Source organism: Petromyzon marinus, chromosome 22, assembly GCF_048934315.1.
Source record: "Petromyzon marinus isolate PM22_M1 ecotype Great Lakes invasive population chromosome 22, UKy_Petmar_22M1.pri1.0, whole genome shotgun sequence".
Taxonomy (NCBI): domain Eukaryota; kingdom Metazoa; phylum Chordata; class Hyperoartia; order Petromyzontiformes; family Petromyzontidae; genus Petromyzon; species Petromyzon marinus.
In genome coordinates, this window is record NC_133688.1 from 15256593 (window position 1) to 15275682 (window position 19090).

Here is a 19090-nt window from a genome sequence, read left to right on the forward strand (position 1 = left end):
GCTCTGGTCCCGTGGTGTGCAATGGGACAGATGCAATGTTGTGGCTGGGATCTAATAGGTTATGGCATTTAATTCAGTTACACGTGCATAAATAAACACGTCTGTGATTTTTTTTTTTTAAGAGAGAGTAGTTCATTAGCTTGATCAAATCCCATTCAGTTGCCACTGGAAAAGTCTTAAGACTTTCCTTACCGCTGGACTGTATTACATATTTCCTGTTGTATATTGCACATGTCAATGTACGGTCCTCTTGCCAACCCACTTCAAGATGAGGGCCTTTCCACTTTGTGCAGATCGGGTGGGGGGAGAGTTGGGAGTGGGTTTGACCATACATCACCATTCTGCTCAGTTGGGGTGGGTTTGGCCATACATCACCATTCTGGTCAGTTGGGGTGGGTTTGGCCATACATCACCATTCTGCTCAGTTCCAAGCTGGTGAAGGCGGGGAACATATATGCGGGAGCATAGAAGTATAGAACAACTATTTATTTGATTGCACTGCCCTCTGCTGCCCAGCACGCTCAACCGCTGCTTGGCTGCCGAGATTTGATGAGATTGGTCGAATTTTTGAATATTTTAGCGTAATAAACTAAAAGTGCATTGTGTATTCCACATGATTGATAATTGTTAATCCTCTTTTACGATAAGTGTTTTTATTAATTGAGTTTGCCCTCACCATAGGAATGTGAAACATCTGCCGCTGGCGCATGGCTATGAACAGGAGATGAGGGCCTCGCCACGCAAGTTTGAACAGAAAACCACTGAGTTTTTTGGGGTTGTTTTTTTATTACTCATAGCCGTAAATACTGAAACCACAGCATTGGTATAAAAAAAGAGCGATTTGACGGTCTTAAATGCATCCCAGTTTCAAGTATATTTGAATTTCACGTTATTTTTTTTATGCGTGAAATCAATGTAGTTGTTTTTATGTTGGATTTTCAAGCACAATTTTAAAAAGAAAATTCCCACGACTATTTTATCACCGTGGTTTCTGAGTCGTCCTCCATAACATCCTTGCTCTAATGAATGTCATGTGATTATATGTCTGCAGAGAAAATGTAATTGTCTTCTCGACTTTTAGTGAGTCACTAGGGTTTATAAACTTGTTTCACCACATCAGTAGAACGTCTTATATGGCTGTACGGTCATCCAATTTAAGTGGTAGGCATACACGTTAAACTTTGTTAAGCAGTAAGGAAAAAGCCATGATTGTAATAATGTTTTACTGGTAGCCCCTCGAGACGAGTATTACAGTACAATGCTGCTAGTATCGCTATGAATAATGCGGGCAGCATTGCTCTGGCCTCTAGACCCTACCCCTGAGCATGGCTAAAGCGCAGATAATTTATCAGGTGGGGACAAGCAAGGGTGAGGGAGGGTAGGGTTCGGCAGGAGTTAGTAATGTGATGAAGGCACAGGGCTTTTCCCAGTGTTTTATTTAGCCAGCTGTAGTTTGCACATGGTCACAGTTGAGATTCTGTTTTAATCTATGCCTACTAGCTGTGCAAGGTGCCAGATATGGAAGTGGATGCCCAATGCTTGCAGGAGAGTAGGATTTTATGCGGTGAGCTGAGCTCAGACCTGGTCCATTGGAGTAAGATGTCTGATAACTGGGTTGTTTTGCTCAGTGGCCATGTGTTAAACCCATCTGTACGTTGTTTTGCGAAGAACCAAAAGGCTGACAGGTTTCCAAAGTGTGCAGTCATAGGTGCAGTGGTGGTGCTAGCCTATTGGAGGTCCTAAGGAATTGATAAAATCCTCATGAGATGACAACAATTATAGACGAGACATAGATCTAGTTAGATAAGATGAACCTTTTAATGCCCTATATAATTAACGTCAAATTGTATTTATTTATATCCCGGTTTTTTTGTGGGGGGGGGGGGGGGGATATATCGTTGGTACAGTGGTTAGCGTGCTGTGCTACAAATCTGCCGACCCGCATTTCATTCCTGGCTATGGCTAACAGCAGTGGTGAGTGAAATCTGCACAAGTCCCTGCCCTTCCCCCGCCTCACCGAATCCGTGCTGACCAACGTGATGAGGTATGGTCACACAACGCCCGTGACCGACCCGGCATAGCGACCCCTTTCATCCAGCAGATGATTGATAAAGGGCTATGGAGATTCAGACAAATAATGTGAATAAACTATTTGATGAAATACAAACATTCTAAGTAGCGATATGACGCCCCTCTGTGGCTCAAGCAATAAAACAATGTGATTCCGCACATGATGCATCAGCCAGGCCCCTTCGCTAAGTCTTTAAATGCTGCCCCCCCCCTCATCGAAAAAAAAGCATTCAGTGACAGGATTACTGCGGCTCATTGGAAAACTTTATTATTGTTATTGGCACATTCCTGAATGCTAATGCATGGGAGAAGGCATCGCACTGTGGGAAAATATCAACGATGTGAAATGATGGCAAACGCCACCTAACATTGTCATTAGTGGAAATGAGCATTTGTTCGCCCAGACTGTCACGTGTCCATTTTTGTGCCAGGTTGAATGTATAGCCTTTGGAGTTATTCGGAGTAATGGCTTCTTTCCACTAGAGCGAGCTGCTCAGGAAAAACAATGGCTTTGGGTGGTCTCTTTTTTGAAAGTGTGGGGAAGGTGCAGCTCTCGTCTTCCCTTGTTTTGAAATCCTTGCTGAAGTGTGGCTCACTGAGCAAACTCTGTTAATCATCGACACGCAGAGTCGTTGGAATTTCATAGATTGTGTATCCTTCTAAGTTACGTAGCGCATGCATTTTTTCTTTTTAAAATTGGGTTTAAAAGAGAAAATATGCGAAGCTAAGTTAGACCTTTGCGTCCAATGTTATTCATTCTCCATAACACGTATGGTAATAACGGTAATATTACTTCAGTGAAGACACTGGTGTGACAGTCAAACGCATCAGCACATTGGCAGGTCGATGTGCAACGTCTCCTTCGTAAATGGAACACTTAAGACAAGCCGCAGTTGTGCGACTAAGGCCATGCAACCCAAACTGTGGACCGTCGAGTAAACCGTCACAGTCTGCGCTCCTTCAACGGAGGAGGGAGTAGCAAACTACTTGAACTCTCTCCTGAAGCCCTCTTCGTGGCTAGAAGACCTTAGCTCCTGAACATATTGTCGCATGCAAGAATGTATTCTCATTCAGGATTGATGTGTAAACAGTGTAAATATATTACATTTTTGCGGTGGAAGATGTTACTGACATTCAGGCCCAATGCTTTCTTTTTTTGACATTTAAAAACGACTTTTTCATACGTTTACATCATTGTTTCTATCAGTTGCATCGTTATTTAATCTAAGGACAAAACATTTAAAACAGTCAAGTGAATATGATTATAATTTGAAGCTTTACTGTTTTTCTAGCGCTCCTGCCTCTATAATCTATAATTACTCTTGAGTTCAGTTTTTTTACGTGAACAATAGGGTACTTGTGAATTAGAAGTTGTCCAATTGATGCATGGGCCTACTGAATTGCAAGTGATCAGATGTGATGATAGCACGCGGGTTAAGCTGGTGAGCCTCTGGCAAGAGTAATGTCTCCCCACAGTTCACAGCTACAAGCTATTGCTGAGTTAATATGCCTTCATCATCCATCACCATTTACCCATGAAAGTGTTTTTAAAGGGAGCACATCAAAGGCCTATTGCAGTGTGATTCTTCTGAGCTGCAAGGTTAAGTTTGTGATGCTGTAAAGTTCATTAATCAGCAAATACTTTTGTGTGCGCGCGTGTGGCTTAGTAATCGCTGTTCGTATTAATTTTGTTACCTTGCAGGTTAAAATTGCGGGGGCTATAACTATTTTCATTCCTGTTTGTATAAGAAATCACCTGTCAAATGTACATATGCAACCTGTTTCGTTCGAAACGGTCCGTTACACAGATCACACTGCGTTTGTGTACCACGCATGTAGTCTTCGCTCGGATGATTTTATCTCGGGACCATAGATGGAGAGTGGCCAGATTTTTTTGCCAAGCTTTAAACCTTCACTGAGGCCATTTATTGGTGCTCATAGTGCACGAGAACTCAATTATACTGTTGTAGACTGGTTTTATATCACCCAAGAGGCAAGAAAGGCAATGGTATACACTGTAATATTTCAAAATTTTCTGAGCCATTTAAAACCATGGCCCTATGTTTAGAACCGCTTAGTGTGATAATGGTGAAGGTACAGCCTGGCAATTTCTTTCTCACGAGAGGGATCTATAGGGAGTTGCTTTAGAGGGTGTTTTGGTCTACTCTTCCACGGTGGCCAGACTCCTTTGAAGAGGTGAGAATACGCATACTTTACCCAACAGCACGTGACCTGCCCATCGACTAACTCCGGTGTTGCCATTTATTACAGCTGGTTGGACAGAGGTGGGCGGAATAAAAAAAAAACTTGACCATTGTTTTAACTGCCACGTCAGGAGATTAAACATGATACCTCTGGATTGCAATTCCGGTGTTCTAACCATGGCAACATCATGTCCGTGTGTATTTTTTTCTCATTATACTGAACATGGCCCATCCTGAGGATGACAAACACTTTTTTCTGATTTGAAATGCCAGATTAGCTGAAAGGAAAATATAACGGGGTGGGGAGGGGGCGGGAGGTTTGTTTCGTGAAGGGATATTATGTTTTAAATGTACACCTGGGGGCAAAACTTAACATTGCGTCGGTGACACTGGTTCCTGGAAAATGGAAAATGCTGCTTGGCCCAGACAAAATGGCCCTAAGACCACCACTGTGCTGGGAAATGGCAAAATGTGAAAGTAGACTACGGAGAACAAGGTCTGTATTGTTTACATTTTCCATTGATAGATTTCAAATATTTAAATGTTTCAATATCATTAGAGTTTGGTTGTAAAGCATTCTGTGTTCAGTCTTGTAGTTTCACGGAAATTACGTTCTTGGAATTTTGTTGCAGAAGGATTTCGTTTTGTTTTTGTCTACCTGTAGTCTGTCATGCCTTGTAGAAATATTATGAAGGTTAGATAGATGCGGCACCGTATTCATTATTATTTCTTCCAAAACGGCATATGATGGAAAATTAATTCTTGAGATCATGCTGTAATCCACTTTAGCAAAGGAATGCTAATAACTGTCAGTTAAAGCATAAAAACTAAACTATTTATTACAATTTAGTGCTGTCTTTTATGGTATTTAATTACAGTGTGGTCAGATATATCTACCTATGGACAAATACTATTAATTATTGCTTGAAGGTATATATTTTATATTTGTTTTTTTTAAATCTCTCTCTCTATATATTTTTTTAAATAGCACTTTGTGTGGGAGGGCTTCTGGGGCTTCTGAGTCCGTGTTTACTTTTGGGAAATACATAGCCTTTTCCATAGAAGCCTCTATTGTCGACCTGCAGAGAAACATTAGCGAAATCTGAGCAAAGTATTAAATGTAGGTCGGCGGAGAGAGTGGTTTATGGAGAAAGTGTTAAACGTATTTTATGGTGTACCTGCGATGGCCACAACTATTTTTGGATAACAAAAAAACATTTTTGGGGATATAAGGCGGTCCACACTTTGACATTATTATAATCATCATCATCATAATCACACTCGTCTACCCAGGAAAAGTCTCACCGAGTCCCAAGACTCTCGTTTAGAAGGGTCCTGCCAAATGTTTCGCAGTAGTAATTTTTCAGGAGATTTTTCAGCATCGGGATGTTTGACCAATACCATTTACATTGCATGTTTTTTTTAGCCATGAGAGGAAACCAAAGAACCTGGAGCAAACCCATGTAGAACAGGGGGAGGATATGCAAACTCATGAAGGCGCCCAAGTCGGGAAACAAACCCACACCCTTCTTGCTATGTGGCACAAGTGATACCACCATACCACCCTGTTGTCCTTTCGATTGAATGCTTTAATTATATTGCTGCAATAATAATTATAAATCTACGTCAGAACATATTCTTAGTTTTTTCGGTAAAGTCACGTTGAAGAGAAACAACAAAAGAACAAAATATATATAAAACAATAAAAAATTCTCACGACGTTTCGACCATAACTCAAACGGTCATCATCATGACGGTCATCATCATGACCGTTTGAGTTATGGTCGAAACGTCGTGAGAATTTTTTATTGTTTTATATATATTTTGTTCTTTTGTTGTTTCTCTTCAACGTGACTTTACCGAAAAAACTAAGAATATGAATTACTGCAGTCACGAAAGCTTTAAATCAAAATTTACGTCAGAACAATTACAACCATGTCCAATCTCAATACCGCAAAGCATTACGATCACAACAAATATATCTGCTGTAACAATTAACTATCGTGTAATTGTATTATGAACGTACATTGCATTAAAATAAGGTGTAGATGATTTCAATCAAATGTGATGATGACAAAATAACGATGCAAAAACAGTGTAATCTATAATAAACGTGTGCAGCAGCTTTGGTTCCACTGATCTTGGTGTCAGGTGACAGGTCAAGTAGGGGGAGCTAAGAATCGTTGGTTCTGTGAACACAAAGTCTCTGCAGTTTAACACGTATGCTTTCGGGCGAATTGCCCGATGATGCTGGATGTAATTACCAGCGAAACGTCGTACTCAAACTGTAAATGTGGATTCACTCTTCAACACACCGGTGGGCTAAAGTAGGGAACTATTTGTCTTTTGTCAACGTGACACCTTTTTGCTGATTGGCCGTGTCGGGTGGTGGAGAGTTACGACACATTTATAAATAACGCGATCTAACCCAAAAACCTTTATTATGAATTATTATGAAAGTATCTGCAATTTACTATTGATACATACAACACATGGGTCCTGTCTGAACTAGAGATAGAACTGGGATAAAAACATTCGGACATATTCAGTGGGACTTTGTGAGGTTAAGCAACAATGATGCAACTTCATACATTTAACGAGTGGAAACTTTTTGGGTTTTTTTATCACATAGGGAGAGTTGACAGGAATTATGTAGGACTGAGATGAGACTTTCTGGGAATCAAACATCGGAGTAAGTTTTAGGAATTAAGAGTACTTCAGCTCATGTTAATGCTCTCGAACTGTAACAATTTAAAGATGATTAATATATTAGCACTGTCCGTGAGGGATGGCGATTACTTGGAAAAGCCTTCATCCAACAGCTGATTGATTATGACTGCTGAGCATAGTGATGGTCAAATAATCTTCTTTAGTCTTAACAAAAAATTCCTCGGCCGAGAATTCACAAAACCTCACCATCATGAAGCAGATATTCACGCTCAACGCAATGCCGAAATGCTGCGTGAAATACACCTGGGATACATTCCGCAGACATCGCTGTTCTGCCTGTACAATGCAACGTGGGGTTTGATGGGTATGTGTGCACGTGTGGTGATGGGCCAATTGGTCTCGGGTTTTAACCGAGCTGACCTGCGATTGCAAAAAAAAAGGCACCGTGCAATTTTTTTCGTACGTATGTGTAACGCATGGGGCTGCCACCGCTCATTTATTTGCGTGCCCATTTCACTGTTTCACTTTCGTCCTCTTTGTTACGCGTACACGAATGCGCGTGCGTCACCGTAATATGTTCCTGCGGCCAACCATGCATCCTCGTGCCATTTGCCTGCAGCTCAAATTATATTGCCGTGTTGTTATTAAACAAAATATTCGGTGATACTGAGTTGGCAGTGGTGCACAACAAGCACATTCACCGACAACAAACTCTGCACATGCATCGATCACATTGTGGCCTTTAAAGGAGAATATGTAATAGCCAACGTTTCAGTCGGTGGCCCTTCTTCATAACGTATAAATATAGTGGCCAGAAAGATCGAGTGGATAACACTGTCACAATTTTTTTTTGTTCCTGGGTAGTAAGTGTTATTTCCTAATTGCTTATGCCTCAAAAGTACAGAAAACGGCTATTATTCCCCACAAATTTTGCTTATGTGGCCAGGTCAGTGATATTTTGAAATGTACCTATTTTCATAGTGAAATCATACAAGTTGGAAACTGTACTCATACACTGATGAGATTTTTTTTTTAAATATTAATTTTCTTTTATATTATGGTCAATAAAGGTGAGACTATGAACACATAATTGAGAATGTGCCCAATATAATAAAAACAAACATTTGCCAATAACACTGCATTGGAAGCAAAATAAAAAATCTCATTAGATCCCAGAAGCTGAATGGAATTGAGCCTGGAGAGTGTTTGGCATGTGTGATCACCATGCACCTCAGGTTATATTAAAAGCTACGTGATGGAGAGCAGGCGGCAGTGCAGCAACATGTGTTGCTGTGCTGTACTTCTATCCTCCCATGTCTATGCTCCCCCACCTTCATCAACATTCACTGATCATTGCGGTCTTGTTTGGTAAAAAACAAAAATGATGACCCACACAGCGTGGGGAGACCCTTGTCCAGCAGTGGGTTGACAAAGGGGCTTCAAATGCACACGTGTACATGCACACGTATGTGTGGCCGTGTGATGTGTGTACGTCTTTGTGTCATTACTTGCATCTCAAATTGCATGAGAACCAATACAGGTGAAACGAACAAGCTGGCAAGCCAAGGCATAAAGGGTCCCCACTTTGTTGGGGATAATCATTGCACCACCGCTCCACCACAAATGTCTGCATATGATAACATGTGCCTATACGCTCATGGGCACGCCTTCTTATGCATGCCCACTAAACGCTCTGGTGCACAATCCTAACGTGATTTAGTTTTAATTTCTGATTTAAATGCTTTTTATCAGTATTTTATATCCAATCTATTCCAAAAACTATACAAATGTGGTCATTTGTGTAGTAACTTTGGGATGCAGTAAGTTTGGTACATTTAATCACAATTCGTATGTAGTAATTAATTATTATAATAAGTCTTTAAAAAATGTAAGCTCATAACTGTTCTCCATTGAGTGGGCGGCGTCACTTCGTGTCAAACTGTCAAAGGACAGTCGTTGGCACGTGGTTCATTCCACTTGTACATGTCCTACTTACGCTGACGCACGCAGGTTGGTCGGTGCTATCAAGGATTCACGATCGGTGACCTGGCTGAATATGAAGATAGTTGGGTCAGCATGCCGTTCAGCTTATTGTCAGAACATGGCCTGTTTCATCTCTACCCAAGTGCATACCGTTAAACCTCGAGCCTCTCTCCGTGCGTCACATGGATGCTCAGAAGCTTGAGCTCATCGCCTGAATGCAAACTTCAAAGCAGTCAACAGCCATTGACTTCTTCCTTGGCTGCTATCTTCAGATAGGCAGCTCTAATGCGTGCTGTTAAACCCTGCACGGCAGTTCAGTAGCATCTGTGACCAGTTATCCGTGCATTAATATTTAGCTCTAAATATGTTTTCCGAGCCAGTATAAGCCACTGAGAGACATTTAAGCAGTCTTAAGCATGTTATCATGACAAATCAGATAGTGCTTTTATTCCTAGATTGTATAGATTGTTTTTGGTGTCACGAAATTCCGGGGAAAAATTAATTTTCAAAGGCATTGACACTGTGTGACTCGCCAGACCAACTCCAACATGTGCATGTTGCGCTTGAACGAGTGCTGTGCACAACAAATCACGTGACTGTTCCAAATACACAGAAGCTCATTGACAGCATTTTAAACAATAATTTCAGACTTCATTTATTTTCCTACGCGCCAAATCTGTTTGTGAAACACACTCATCAACCTTATTTGCACTAAGTGTGCTTGGTAATGCTGCACTGCGCCCAGACTATTTTGCTTGGCCAGAGTCCGGAGTTACACACCAAACTCCCCCGCGGTCAGAGACGAGGCTACTGGGGTTTCCTTGCGGCACGTTGCGCGTTGCACTTCTTGCCATTGGGAATGGAGGCCTCTTTCATCGCTGCATTGTTCATCACTGCCTTATATCGGTCGTTGAGATTCGTGGGTGATCAATGCAACTGAAGCAAACAAAAATTGCTTGGATAAGCATAAATCGGATAACAACTTTAGACAAGCAGCAACAATCTTACTGGTCAAGCACATGTTGGGAGGGTGGGGGGGGGTTAACGTAATGCTTCGAGGGAAACTGTTTTCATTTGCCCGGCGATAAACATCCCAAAAGAGTCTCTGGCCACACTGCATATAGAGTTTTAATATGAATCAAACGTTTATGGCCAGCCTTGCAAAGTAGCACCCAGTGCGGTCTGCCTCTGGTCTGCGTTTTGGGCGCTTGCAAGCCAAAAAAGAAAACTTCCTGCGTGGCAGACACCAGACGGCAGTGTGGCTCGGTAACGGATCAGCTATTTCCTGTGCCGCTCCGAACAGGGCTCGAGGAAAGAAAGAGGCCAGTAGGATTTCAGAGTCTCTCAATGTCTGACTGACACAGCCATCATATATTCCCCCCCCCGGCCCCCTGCACTCAGCACAGCGAGATCCCTACACCTTTGATTGACGCCCGCCCACCGACCCACAATTGGTCACACCGCGTTATTTAATGGTGCCTCGCCACCACTGTGTCCTTTCAAATGCTTCGCATGGCTGTCACTTTCCTTTCAAATTAAGCTCTGCCTGTGGCTGACGTGGCCTTATATGCTCCAATGTTTTCTTCTGAGAACACAATGTTTCGATATTTTCTCGTCTAACGTCCGCACCAAAAATGCGTGCCGCTAAATTGCATCCACGGCTCATTGCAAATAACATAGGCTCAATAGACCAGTTTGAAGTTTGTGGAAAGGAATACAAATTCTGACCACAAGTACATAAACCTTAACTCGTCTGTACTAATAATATTTTTTCGATTGGTTGGGTAAAAATCGTTTTGAGTTTGGGCAATTGAAAACCGAAAAAAATAATTGACAGTTTTTAAAGTATCACACAGAATGGAAATGAAGATGAGCAGCCTGGATCGACAGTTAATTAAAATTAGCGAGTGGTCAGAATCAGTGTCTTATCCATTCAAATTTACTTTACTATTTATCACGTCTTTCATAATATGCTCTGAGACACATCCAGACAATGGAAAGATCTTCGTTAGACTTTTAACAGAAAGACTCTTTAACACATAGGCTTTCGCGACCAATAACATCCATAATATAGGTTTTTTTTGGTTTAGATGGTGTAAATATAAATGTGTCGTCAAACCCGCCACCACCCAACACAGCCAACTAGAAAGGTTTGTCACGTCAACAGAACATGCCAATTCCTTACTAATACAGCAACACCGGTGTGTTGGAGAGCAAATTCACAACATTTACAATCTGAGTACGATGTTTCGCCAGTAATTTTAACTAGCTTCATCAGGCGACAGCCAGATTTGTGGAGAATTCCACCTGGTTTAACGACACATTTATATTTACGGGATCTAACCAACAACAACCTATATTATGGAGAAGGACTCTTGTGTGTGTGTATATATATTGTAATTTGACAACAATGCAAAGTACGTGATGACCATGAAAATTTTCTCTTACCAGTGGGAAAATAATGAGGCCATTAAATGTGCTCAGTTTGAAATTACTGCCACTAATACAATACGCATATGTAATAAATAACTTGCATTGATGTATCATTTAATGCAAAAGGTATCTCAAGACGCTGTGCAGAGCATCTGGTATATTTCTTGGGGCTTTCATAGAATCACCTGGTTGTGATATATAAGTTTAATCACCCTTGTGTAACGGTAATGTGCATAATGCAGTATAGGAAATAAGGGCTCGAGATATTGCATCAGAATTGCTCATTCTTGCTGATCTGCTTTGAAAGAAGAAAGATAAACTTTAGTTTTGCAGCAACATTAATGTTTGGGTGGAGTTTTGTTTGTTTGTGAAAACATTTGCTGAGCACCGAACCAAAATAGTTATTGTTTCTTAAATTTAGCACGGTGTTAAATCTTACCACTTCTTTTTTGCTCAAAAAGAAGTGGTAAGATTTTTGCAAACAGAAGTGCGAGAGAAGAAGCAGAAAGAGAAGTGGTTGTGACCTGCGGTGTGGTGGTTGAACATGGTACGGATGAGATGAAACAGTCCACGACATGGTTGGAGGAAACAATGAGTGATGTTCACATGAAGAGCAACCATTGTAGTAGCGATATAAGAGTGATAAGGAGGCGTGTTACGATATGGCTAAGAGACTTGGGTCTGAAAAAGGTAACGAAAGAGGCAGATGGTCTTTTAAAAAGGGTAAAACCTATTACTATATCTTGTTACTGGCAAAGGAGGTCTCATAATGTAAATGCTCACCCCGAGCCCTCAATACTCTGATAGTGCGCTGTTTTTGAGTTGTACGCCTTTTGGCGTCTTCTGGTCCAACACCAGTGGAGACTAGGCTCTAAGAAAAGCCGTCTCGGGTGTGGACCAATCAAATTCAAGGACAGTGCATATTATTATCAGAGTTGTCAATTTTGTTTGCATTTTGACTGCTTGTGTTGTGGTTATTGCAAACATGATGCCTTGAATAAAGGTGTCAGTTTTTGTGCCAGTTAAAAGGGTAAAACCTATTACTAGAAAAGGAGTTTGTGATGGGTGGAACACGTGTGCAGAATGGAAGAGAGCACGCTGCTGAGACAGCCATTGGAGTTGCACCCAGAGGTCACTAACCATGGGGATGAACTATAAAGGCAGTTGGTGCGGTACTAATTTAATAGCGGAACTTGGACGTGTACACTTTACAACAACTCTATGGGATCTTAGGGTAAGGAAGGAAGTGATGGCAAACTAGAGTGGTATCAACGCCGTTGGCAGTGATGGCCTTTTGACCACGACTTTGTAAGCAATGAGTCAGAGCTGCAAAGCCTTTTTTTATGGCCACAACTGACCTAAATGAAAATCATACTTAGAATGAATAGCAGAAATATTTTATGCATACGTACTGGGAAACATCTGATGAAATTGCAGTGATCGGTGGCACGCTGAGGCAAGGATAGTCCTGCACGTGATGTCTTCTTCTCTAGCGGGAGAGTGCTCGTAGGGCCTGGAGAGTTCATATTGTTTCTGAGACACTTGACCTCACTTCCGGAGAGATGTGCCCTTCCGAGCCACCAGTGTGAGCTGACCCACATATATAAATGGATCCGTGATAGATTTTTTTTTATTAGCTCGCATAAAAATATAAATGCGTCGTTAAGCTCGCCACCACCCGACACAGCCAATTGGCAAGGTGTGTCACGTAAACAAAGCATGCCAATTTGTTTCTAGTTCAGCACAGCGGTGTGTTGGAGAGTAAACATACAACATTTACAATTTGAGTACAACATTTTCGCCGGTAATTACAACCGGAGTCATCAAGCGAGTGCCAGAATTGTGGGCAAATCTTCCTAGCAATTTGGAGCCACAAGAGATATATTTACGCATTCTAACCCCAAAAAAAACCCCTTCTGTTATTAATAAAATTGGCCGCGAAAGCCTACGTGTTGAATAAACAAATGGAACCCATGGAAAACTGGGTCCCTGCCTTTTTTCATCCACCGATTGGCACCGAGTGGCGACTGACTTATTTCATCACGTGGCCATGGGCTTGGCAATTGTAGAAAGCCTCAATCTCTCCTCGCCTGTTGGGAGGCTTTTTGTTATGTTGCTAGTACTACTAGATTTATAGTTGTCAAGCTAGTGCACTTGCATAAACAACCGTGAATAAATAAAGCTTCCTTTTGTACTCATCATCATTCAAGGCAAAGTAATTTGGAGCCACTTGGCAATTGTGCCTTTTAACGCCTCAAGCCTTGAAAACACATTCTTTGTGCTTGCTTGTAAATCAAATAGTTTATCCAAACCTGCCAGAATATATCACTGAATTATCTAGGGCATGTGCCCTCCATCATACACAGTTCTCCTGCATTGGTTGATGTGGTATCTTTCATTATTTTAGTAAAAAAAAAGTGTTTACAAGTTTGGCAATCTAGCACCATCAGGCATGCTGTTAGGCTGTGTGATACAGTCATGTTACGCAAAGTAAATGGCAAAACAGATCACGATCCAAGTAGATTTGTTGCAGCATCAATATTCCGCATAAACCAAATGCTGAACTTCAGTGCATTTGACTCTGGGAGGTTTTTTTTTTATTTGTACAGTGCTTTGGACTGATGCAAGTGGGATTCATTTGGACTCCGTTTCATTTTAGGTCTTGCTTTTAATAACTTGCACATGTTTGGTTTTCAACGTACTGGTGATTATTATTTTGATGAAGTAATTCGAGTAAATATGATTCAAATTATGAACTGGAAAGCATTTTTTATGTGGTTTAAGTTTTTTTTTTCCATCAAGGAGCACATTTTGTCTCAACACTAAGGCTCATTGCCAAAATAGTGCTTTAATGAAGTTTATGCAGCATGTCAAATTCTTATTTTTTTCTCTATGAATAAAAACCCACTTTTGCGACCAGATATTTCATAAACAACACTTAGAACTTAGGAATGTGCATAATCCGTATAAAAAATTAATTAGGTACTAAATGAATTGCACACAATTATCATAATTGAGATAATTTTCCCGGACCACTTTGATACCTAATGTTACACAATCAAATAATAGAAACCATCAATTAATAATTTTAATGTGAGACTTTTGTAGTCACATATGGTAATGTACTAAATCATTAAATTTGTGAGCATTGTTTCACGAAGAATAACTTTGGCTAACCGCTCCTTTGCCTTCATTTTACAAATGGAGAATCAGAATCAGAATATATATTTCGACTGAAGGAATCCTATGAGCTACGACACTAAATTTAAACCGATATCCAGTCGGAGGTGAATGAGTGTGGCGGTGCATTGGCAAAGAGTGACACCGCTATATTCATGTACAGCCACGTTGTCTATTGTACGTGGGTATCAGAACTTTTGGGGTTAATAGCAACATTTTTGTTTGTACCCCTTTTGTCAATCAACAACTGGACGAAGACATCCCCATATCACAAGTTGTCATGGGTGTTGTTTGACCATGCTTTACCATGCTGGTCAGTGTCAGTTAGTGAAGGGAGGGGGGGATCTAAGACTGATTCAGGGTTCACCACTGATCCCTGCAATGGAAGGGAATCGACCTCACGACACTGAGTTTATAGCGGAGTGTGCGCTCATGACTGCGAAACCGCTACACCACCCCTTGGCAACTTACTGCGAATTTAAACAAATGTCTATTTCTCTCTGTTCCTTGCAGGCATATACCTGTCTGACGTCGTGTACATTGACTCTGCCCATCCGGCATCTGGCAGCATCCTGGAGAGCGAAAAGAGGTCTCTGCACATGAACAACATCCTCAGGGTCATCTCCGACTTCCAACAGTTCTGTCAATATGGTGAGGTCTCAACTCAGCTCAGCTGAGCTGCCAAGGGCTTTCCATTACATCCGTGGTCCTACAAGGACGTCAAGAACTCACCACTGAGTTCAGTAGTTTGGTTTTACGTGTATACATGGTGCTTCAAAAAAGTTTTAACACTCCCGAGAATTTACAACAGCACCACAAGAAATGTGCTGCTGCCTCCGGGGATCTGGGGACCACCTGGAGAAGATTCCAGGCCACGTGTTGACAACGATGGCGAACAAGTGGGAGACCCTTTGACTTTTTGAAGAGATAAACATTACATTCGCTATCACGTTACAGTCTTTTTCCATTAAAAACGATAGCCACATGTAAGTGTTAACATTTTTTTGAAGCGCCCTGTATTTTGCACTCGATTGTACTCTTGGGAGCTCTGCCATGAGACGAAGGATCCGTATGGATTTCTCGCAGAGCAGCGCCATCCTTTGTGCTGGAGGATGGCCCATGCAAGCGGACTGCCTCTGTCCCTTCAAGTGACCTCCGGTCCACACAGTAGGGGGCACCACTCTTCCTCCCGCCAATGCAACGCAGAGTGACGCTCGTCATATGAATATTGGAACTGATATTTTGAAGTCGTCAGAGGTGGATGTTGACCTAAGTGTGTGCACAACCAAATGTAATGTGACAGGGTTATTTTAGGTCACAGGTGACCATCAACTGACTACACTTGAGAACCCGGTTTAATTGGGTGGCTGCCTGATAGCAAACCCCCAGCGTTTCAGTTGTGCCATCTCAGTGCTGAACTCTGGAGTGCAGTAGTTGGTGGGACAAGCGAGGTTTATTTTTTTGGTTCAGACTACCAAAATACAAAACCCGTGTTGCCCTTGTGTTATCCTGTTCACTCTACAGTGCACAGGTTTTTATCGGGCAATGTAAAACATTTGGTTGCATGTGACTGTCGTATTGAATTAGTTTTACTCAGCCAGCAGTGTGCTTGACAGCAAGACTAGCATTTGAATGATGCCATGTGGATTGGAATGCTCGGCTGATCGAAACCACTCAAAGCAAATGCGTGCCCCTTTTGCAAAGACTTCTGCACTTGCTGCTGGCTCTGTGGACGAATACATTTCCACAAACTCTCCCAGCCTTAATTTTTTTTTTAATGCAACGAATAAAGCAGACAGAGGGAATACTAATTATATGGTTTTATGTAACGCACACTTACTCATTCCGATATTTGCACTCATTATCCAATGTGCCAAATAGCACGGGGGACGTTAATGCTATTTAAGGGAGACTTGCGTGTCGTGTTGCGCTGATCATATTAGGTGGGTGCCATTTATTATTGGATTATAGTTGAATGTAAAATCATAATTTACAATTACAATCCTGTTGCTTTTCTTGGAACCTGTTTTCATCTGAAATAATAGGCTATTTTTCTTCATGTCCAGAACAACGGTTTGAAGTTTTATCCAGACCACTCGTTGGCACTATTGGAAATGTATATTGTTAAATGCGGAATATTTTAGTTGCTTACAACAGTATTATTGAGTTATGATTGGTCCACGTAGACTTGCAGTGCTGTGAACCCACGATGCAGTTTGTCTCGATCAAGTTCTCATGGTTTTGAATGAAATGCCAAAGAGCAGTAAGACTGGAATTCGTATAAAAGTTCAAGACCAAGGCCATCAAACCGTGATTCACTCTTAACAAACTGTACACTTTGTGTGTTCTACCTAAACAGTTAAAATTTTACAACAATTAAACAATTTAAAGTGTTATTTAACTATAAAAATTGCTGTGTAGTAAGCCGCTGTTTTCCTTTTGAAGTTTGTTTTTGTAAACTTTCTGCAGCTGTCCAAACAAATTAATAACTTTGAAAGGATGCACTTTTACTTGCTTTAACTGATGGTGAAGTTTAAACAGACTATGCTTTAGGGTCAGTGTGTAGCATGGCCACTGAAATTTTAAACAATTCTTTCTCAGTTTAGACGAATACAAAATTACCATTCTCCAAGTGTTCCATTAGGTTGAGAGACGACATTTATAGAATTACAGCCTTATGATATTGTGCATTCTTTACGATGGCACAAAACGCCTTCCTACAGGAAAAATGCTTTGGAAAATCTAACTTATTTAGCATATACCTTATGCCTACTCAAATTAAAGTCACGCCTTTCATACACAATGCTCATTTGTTGAAACGGATTCTTAGATACATTTGTATTTCATTTGCTTTGGATAGACCGCGCATCACCATAGAATGTTCACGATTATCTCCGGACTGCCAACAGAGATATGCACCACCAAGCACGATTATACTTTTGTGAGGCAAACAGTGGAAGTGTGATGGTGATATTATATTTATGCGTGTCTGTGCAGATTTCCTACCAATGCTACTCCATGTCCAAAAGTACCTTCAGTCTGTGCAGTACATTGAGGAACTGCAGAAGTTTGTAGAAGATGACAACTACAAGTAAGTGCTGGTCTCAGAATTCACAATCCGCTTTGAGGAAATAATCAGCTCAAGTTAAATGAAGCAGCTTTCTTGCGTGGAACTTTTGTTGCGTGACATTTCGTGTCACATTGTGTGACTCTTTTTGCTTCTGCCTTCTAACACAGTTGTTCGTTATTGAGCGAGCCATTGTCAAAAATTGTTATTTTGTCTCCATTCATTCATACACAAAAGACTGAGGCCAAAACCTCACCCTCCCCTCTTGCCTAGCGCTCACTCGGACCCAGCAGGGATCTATGAAATTAAATGCAGCCAATGAAGGCACAAGTAAAACAAGGACATTTGTAAACAAATAAATCAGAAGAAAATAAGAATATGCAATTTATAATCAAGACGACCCATGGCATAATGCCATGAGGACAGATTAATCCAGTTTTTATTAAAAGTTATCTATGCCATCATCTCGTGCAAAAGTGAAATTACGTCACAGGGTGAGTGACATGTCATGAGATAATATTGCGCATAAGGACATCATGGGGAAGTGAACCTGCTCGTGACTTACAACGTCATCACATTGCCTGAATTGGACTAAGCCGTTATCGCTGGGTTATTTTTTGTATCACGAAGTGTTGGGTAATCTTGATTTAAAGCTTTCGTGACTGCAGTAATTCATATTCTTAGCTCTTTCGGTAAAGTCACGTTGAAGGGAAACAATAAAATAATAAAATATATAAAACTATAAAAATTCTCACGACGTTTCGACCATAACACAAACGGTCATCATCAGGTGTGAAAACCAATGGCAAGAAACATTTGAAAGAAGTGGCGGTCCGTATTTATTTATTTATTTTTAAAACGGTGTTTGTAATAAAAAAAATACAAACCGCCACTTCTTTCAAATGTTTCTTGCCGTTGGTTTTCACACCTGATGATGACCGTTTGTGTTATGGTCGAAACGTCGTGAGAATTTTTATTGTTTTATATATATTTTATTATTTTATTGTTTCCCTTCAACGTGACTTTACCGAAAGAGCTAGGAAAATGTTGGGTAATCCTTTCACCAGTTTTTTTTTTCTGTAGTTTACGCCCCTAATGGAAACTCAACTTGAAACTGAATTGTTATTTATATTGATTACCTTGATTGAGCGTTATAGTGACACAATGTTACAGGCAGATGGATAGACGGACTAATGGGCAGCGGTAACACATCAGTGCTTTGAACCTCGGTTTAAAAGTATCAATAAGCGCATGATGTTGAATGTTTTGCTTGATGATCCATGTGACCCTATATGTCCAATTATCGTGCTTTTACATGTGCGACATGTAAACAAAATGATTTTGAATAAAGTTGAGTGTTGTATTGCCCCATTGTTTGAACTGAATACAAAAAAAAGCATCGTTTGCAAGAATATTTCAGAAAAGTTACACTATTGAACTTCAGCTTGAGTCTGCTTTTGCATGGCATCTGTGCTTTCTGTGC

At 40.9% G+C, this 19090-nt stretch overlaps 1 protein-coding gene across 8 annotated transcripts in view; it reads left to right on the forward strand.

The window, feature by feature from the left end:
- The window catches only part of LOC116944948 (ras-specific guanine nucleotide-releasing factor RalGPS2-like), a 226099-nt gene that overhangs the window by 192977 nt on the left and 14032 nt on the right, over window positions 1-19090 (forward strand). For all 8 annotated transcript variants that reach the window (XM_032958926.2, XM_032958928.2, XM_032958930.2 and 5 more), the window contains 2 exons: window positions 15054-15191; window positions 17538-17631. In XM_032958926.2, coding sequence (XP_032814817.2) covers window positions 15054-15191; window positions 17538-17631 — 232 coding nt within the window. The remainder of the gene's footprint in view (window positions 1-15053; window positions 15192-17537; window positions 17632-19090) is intronic.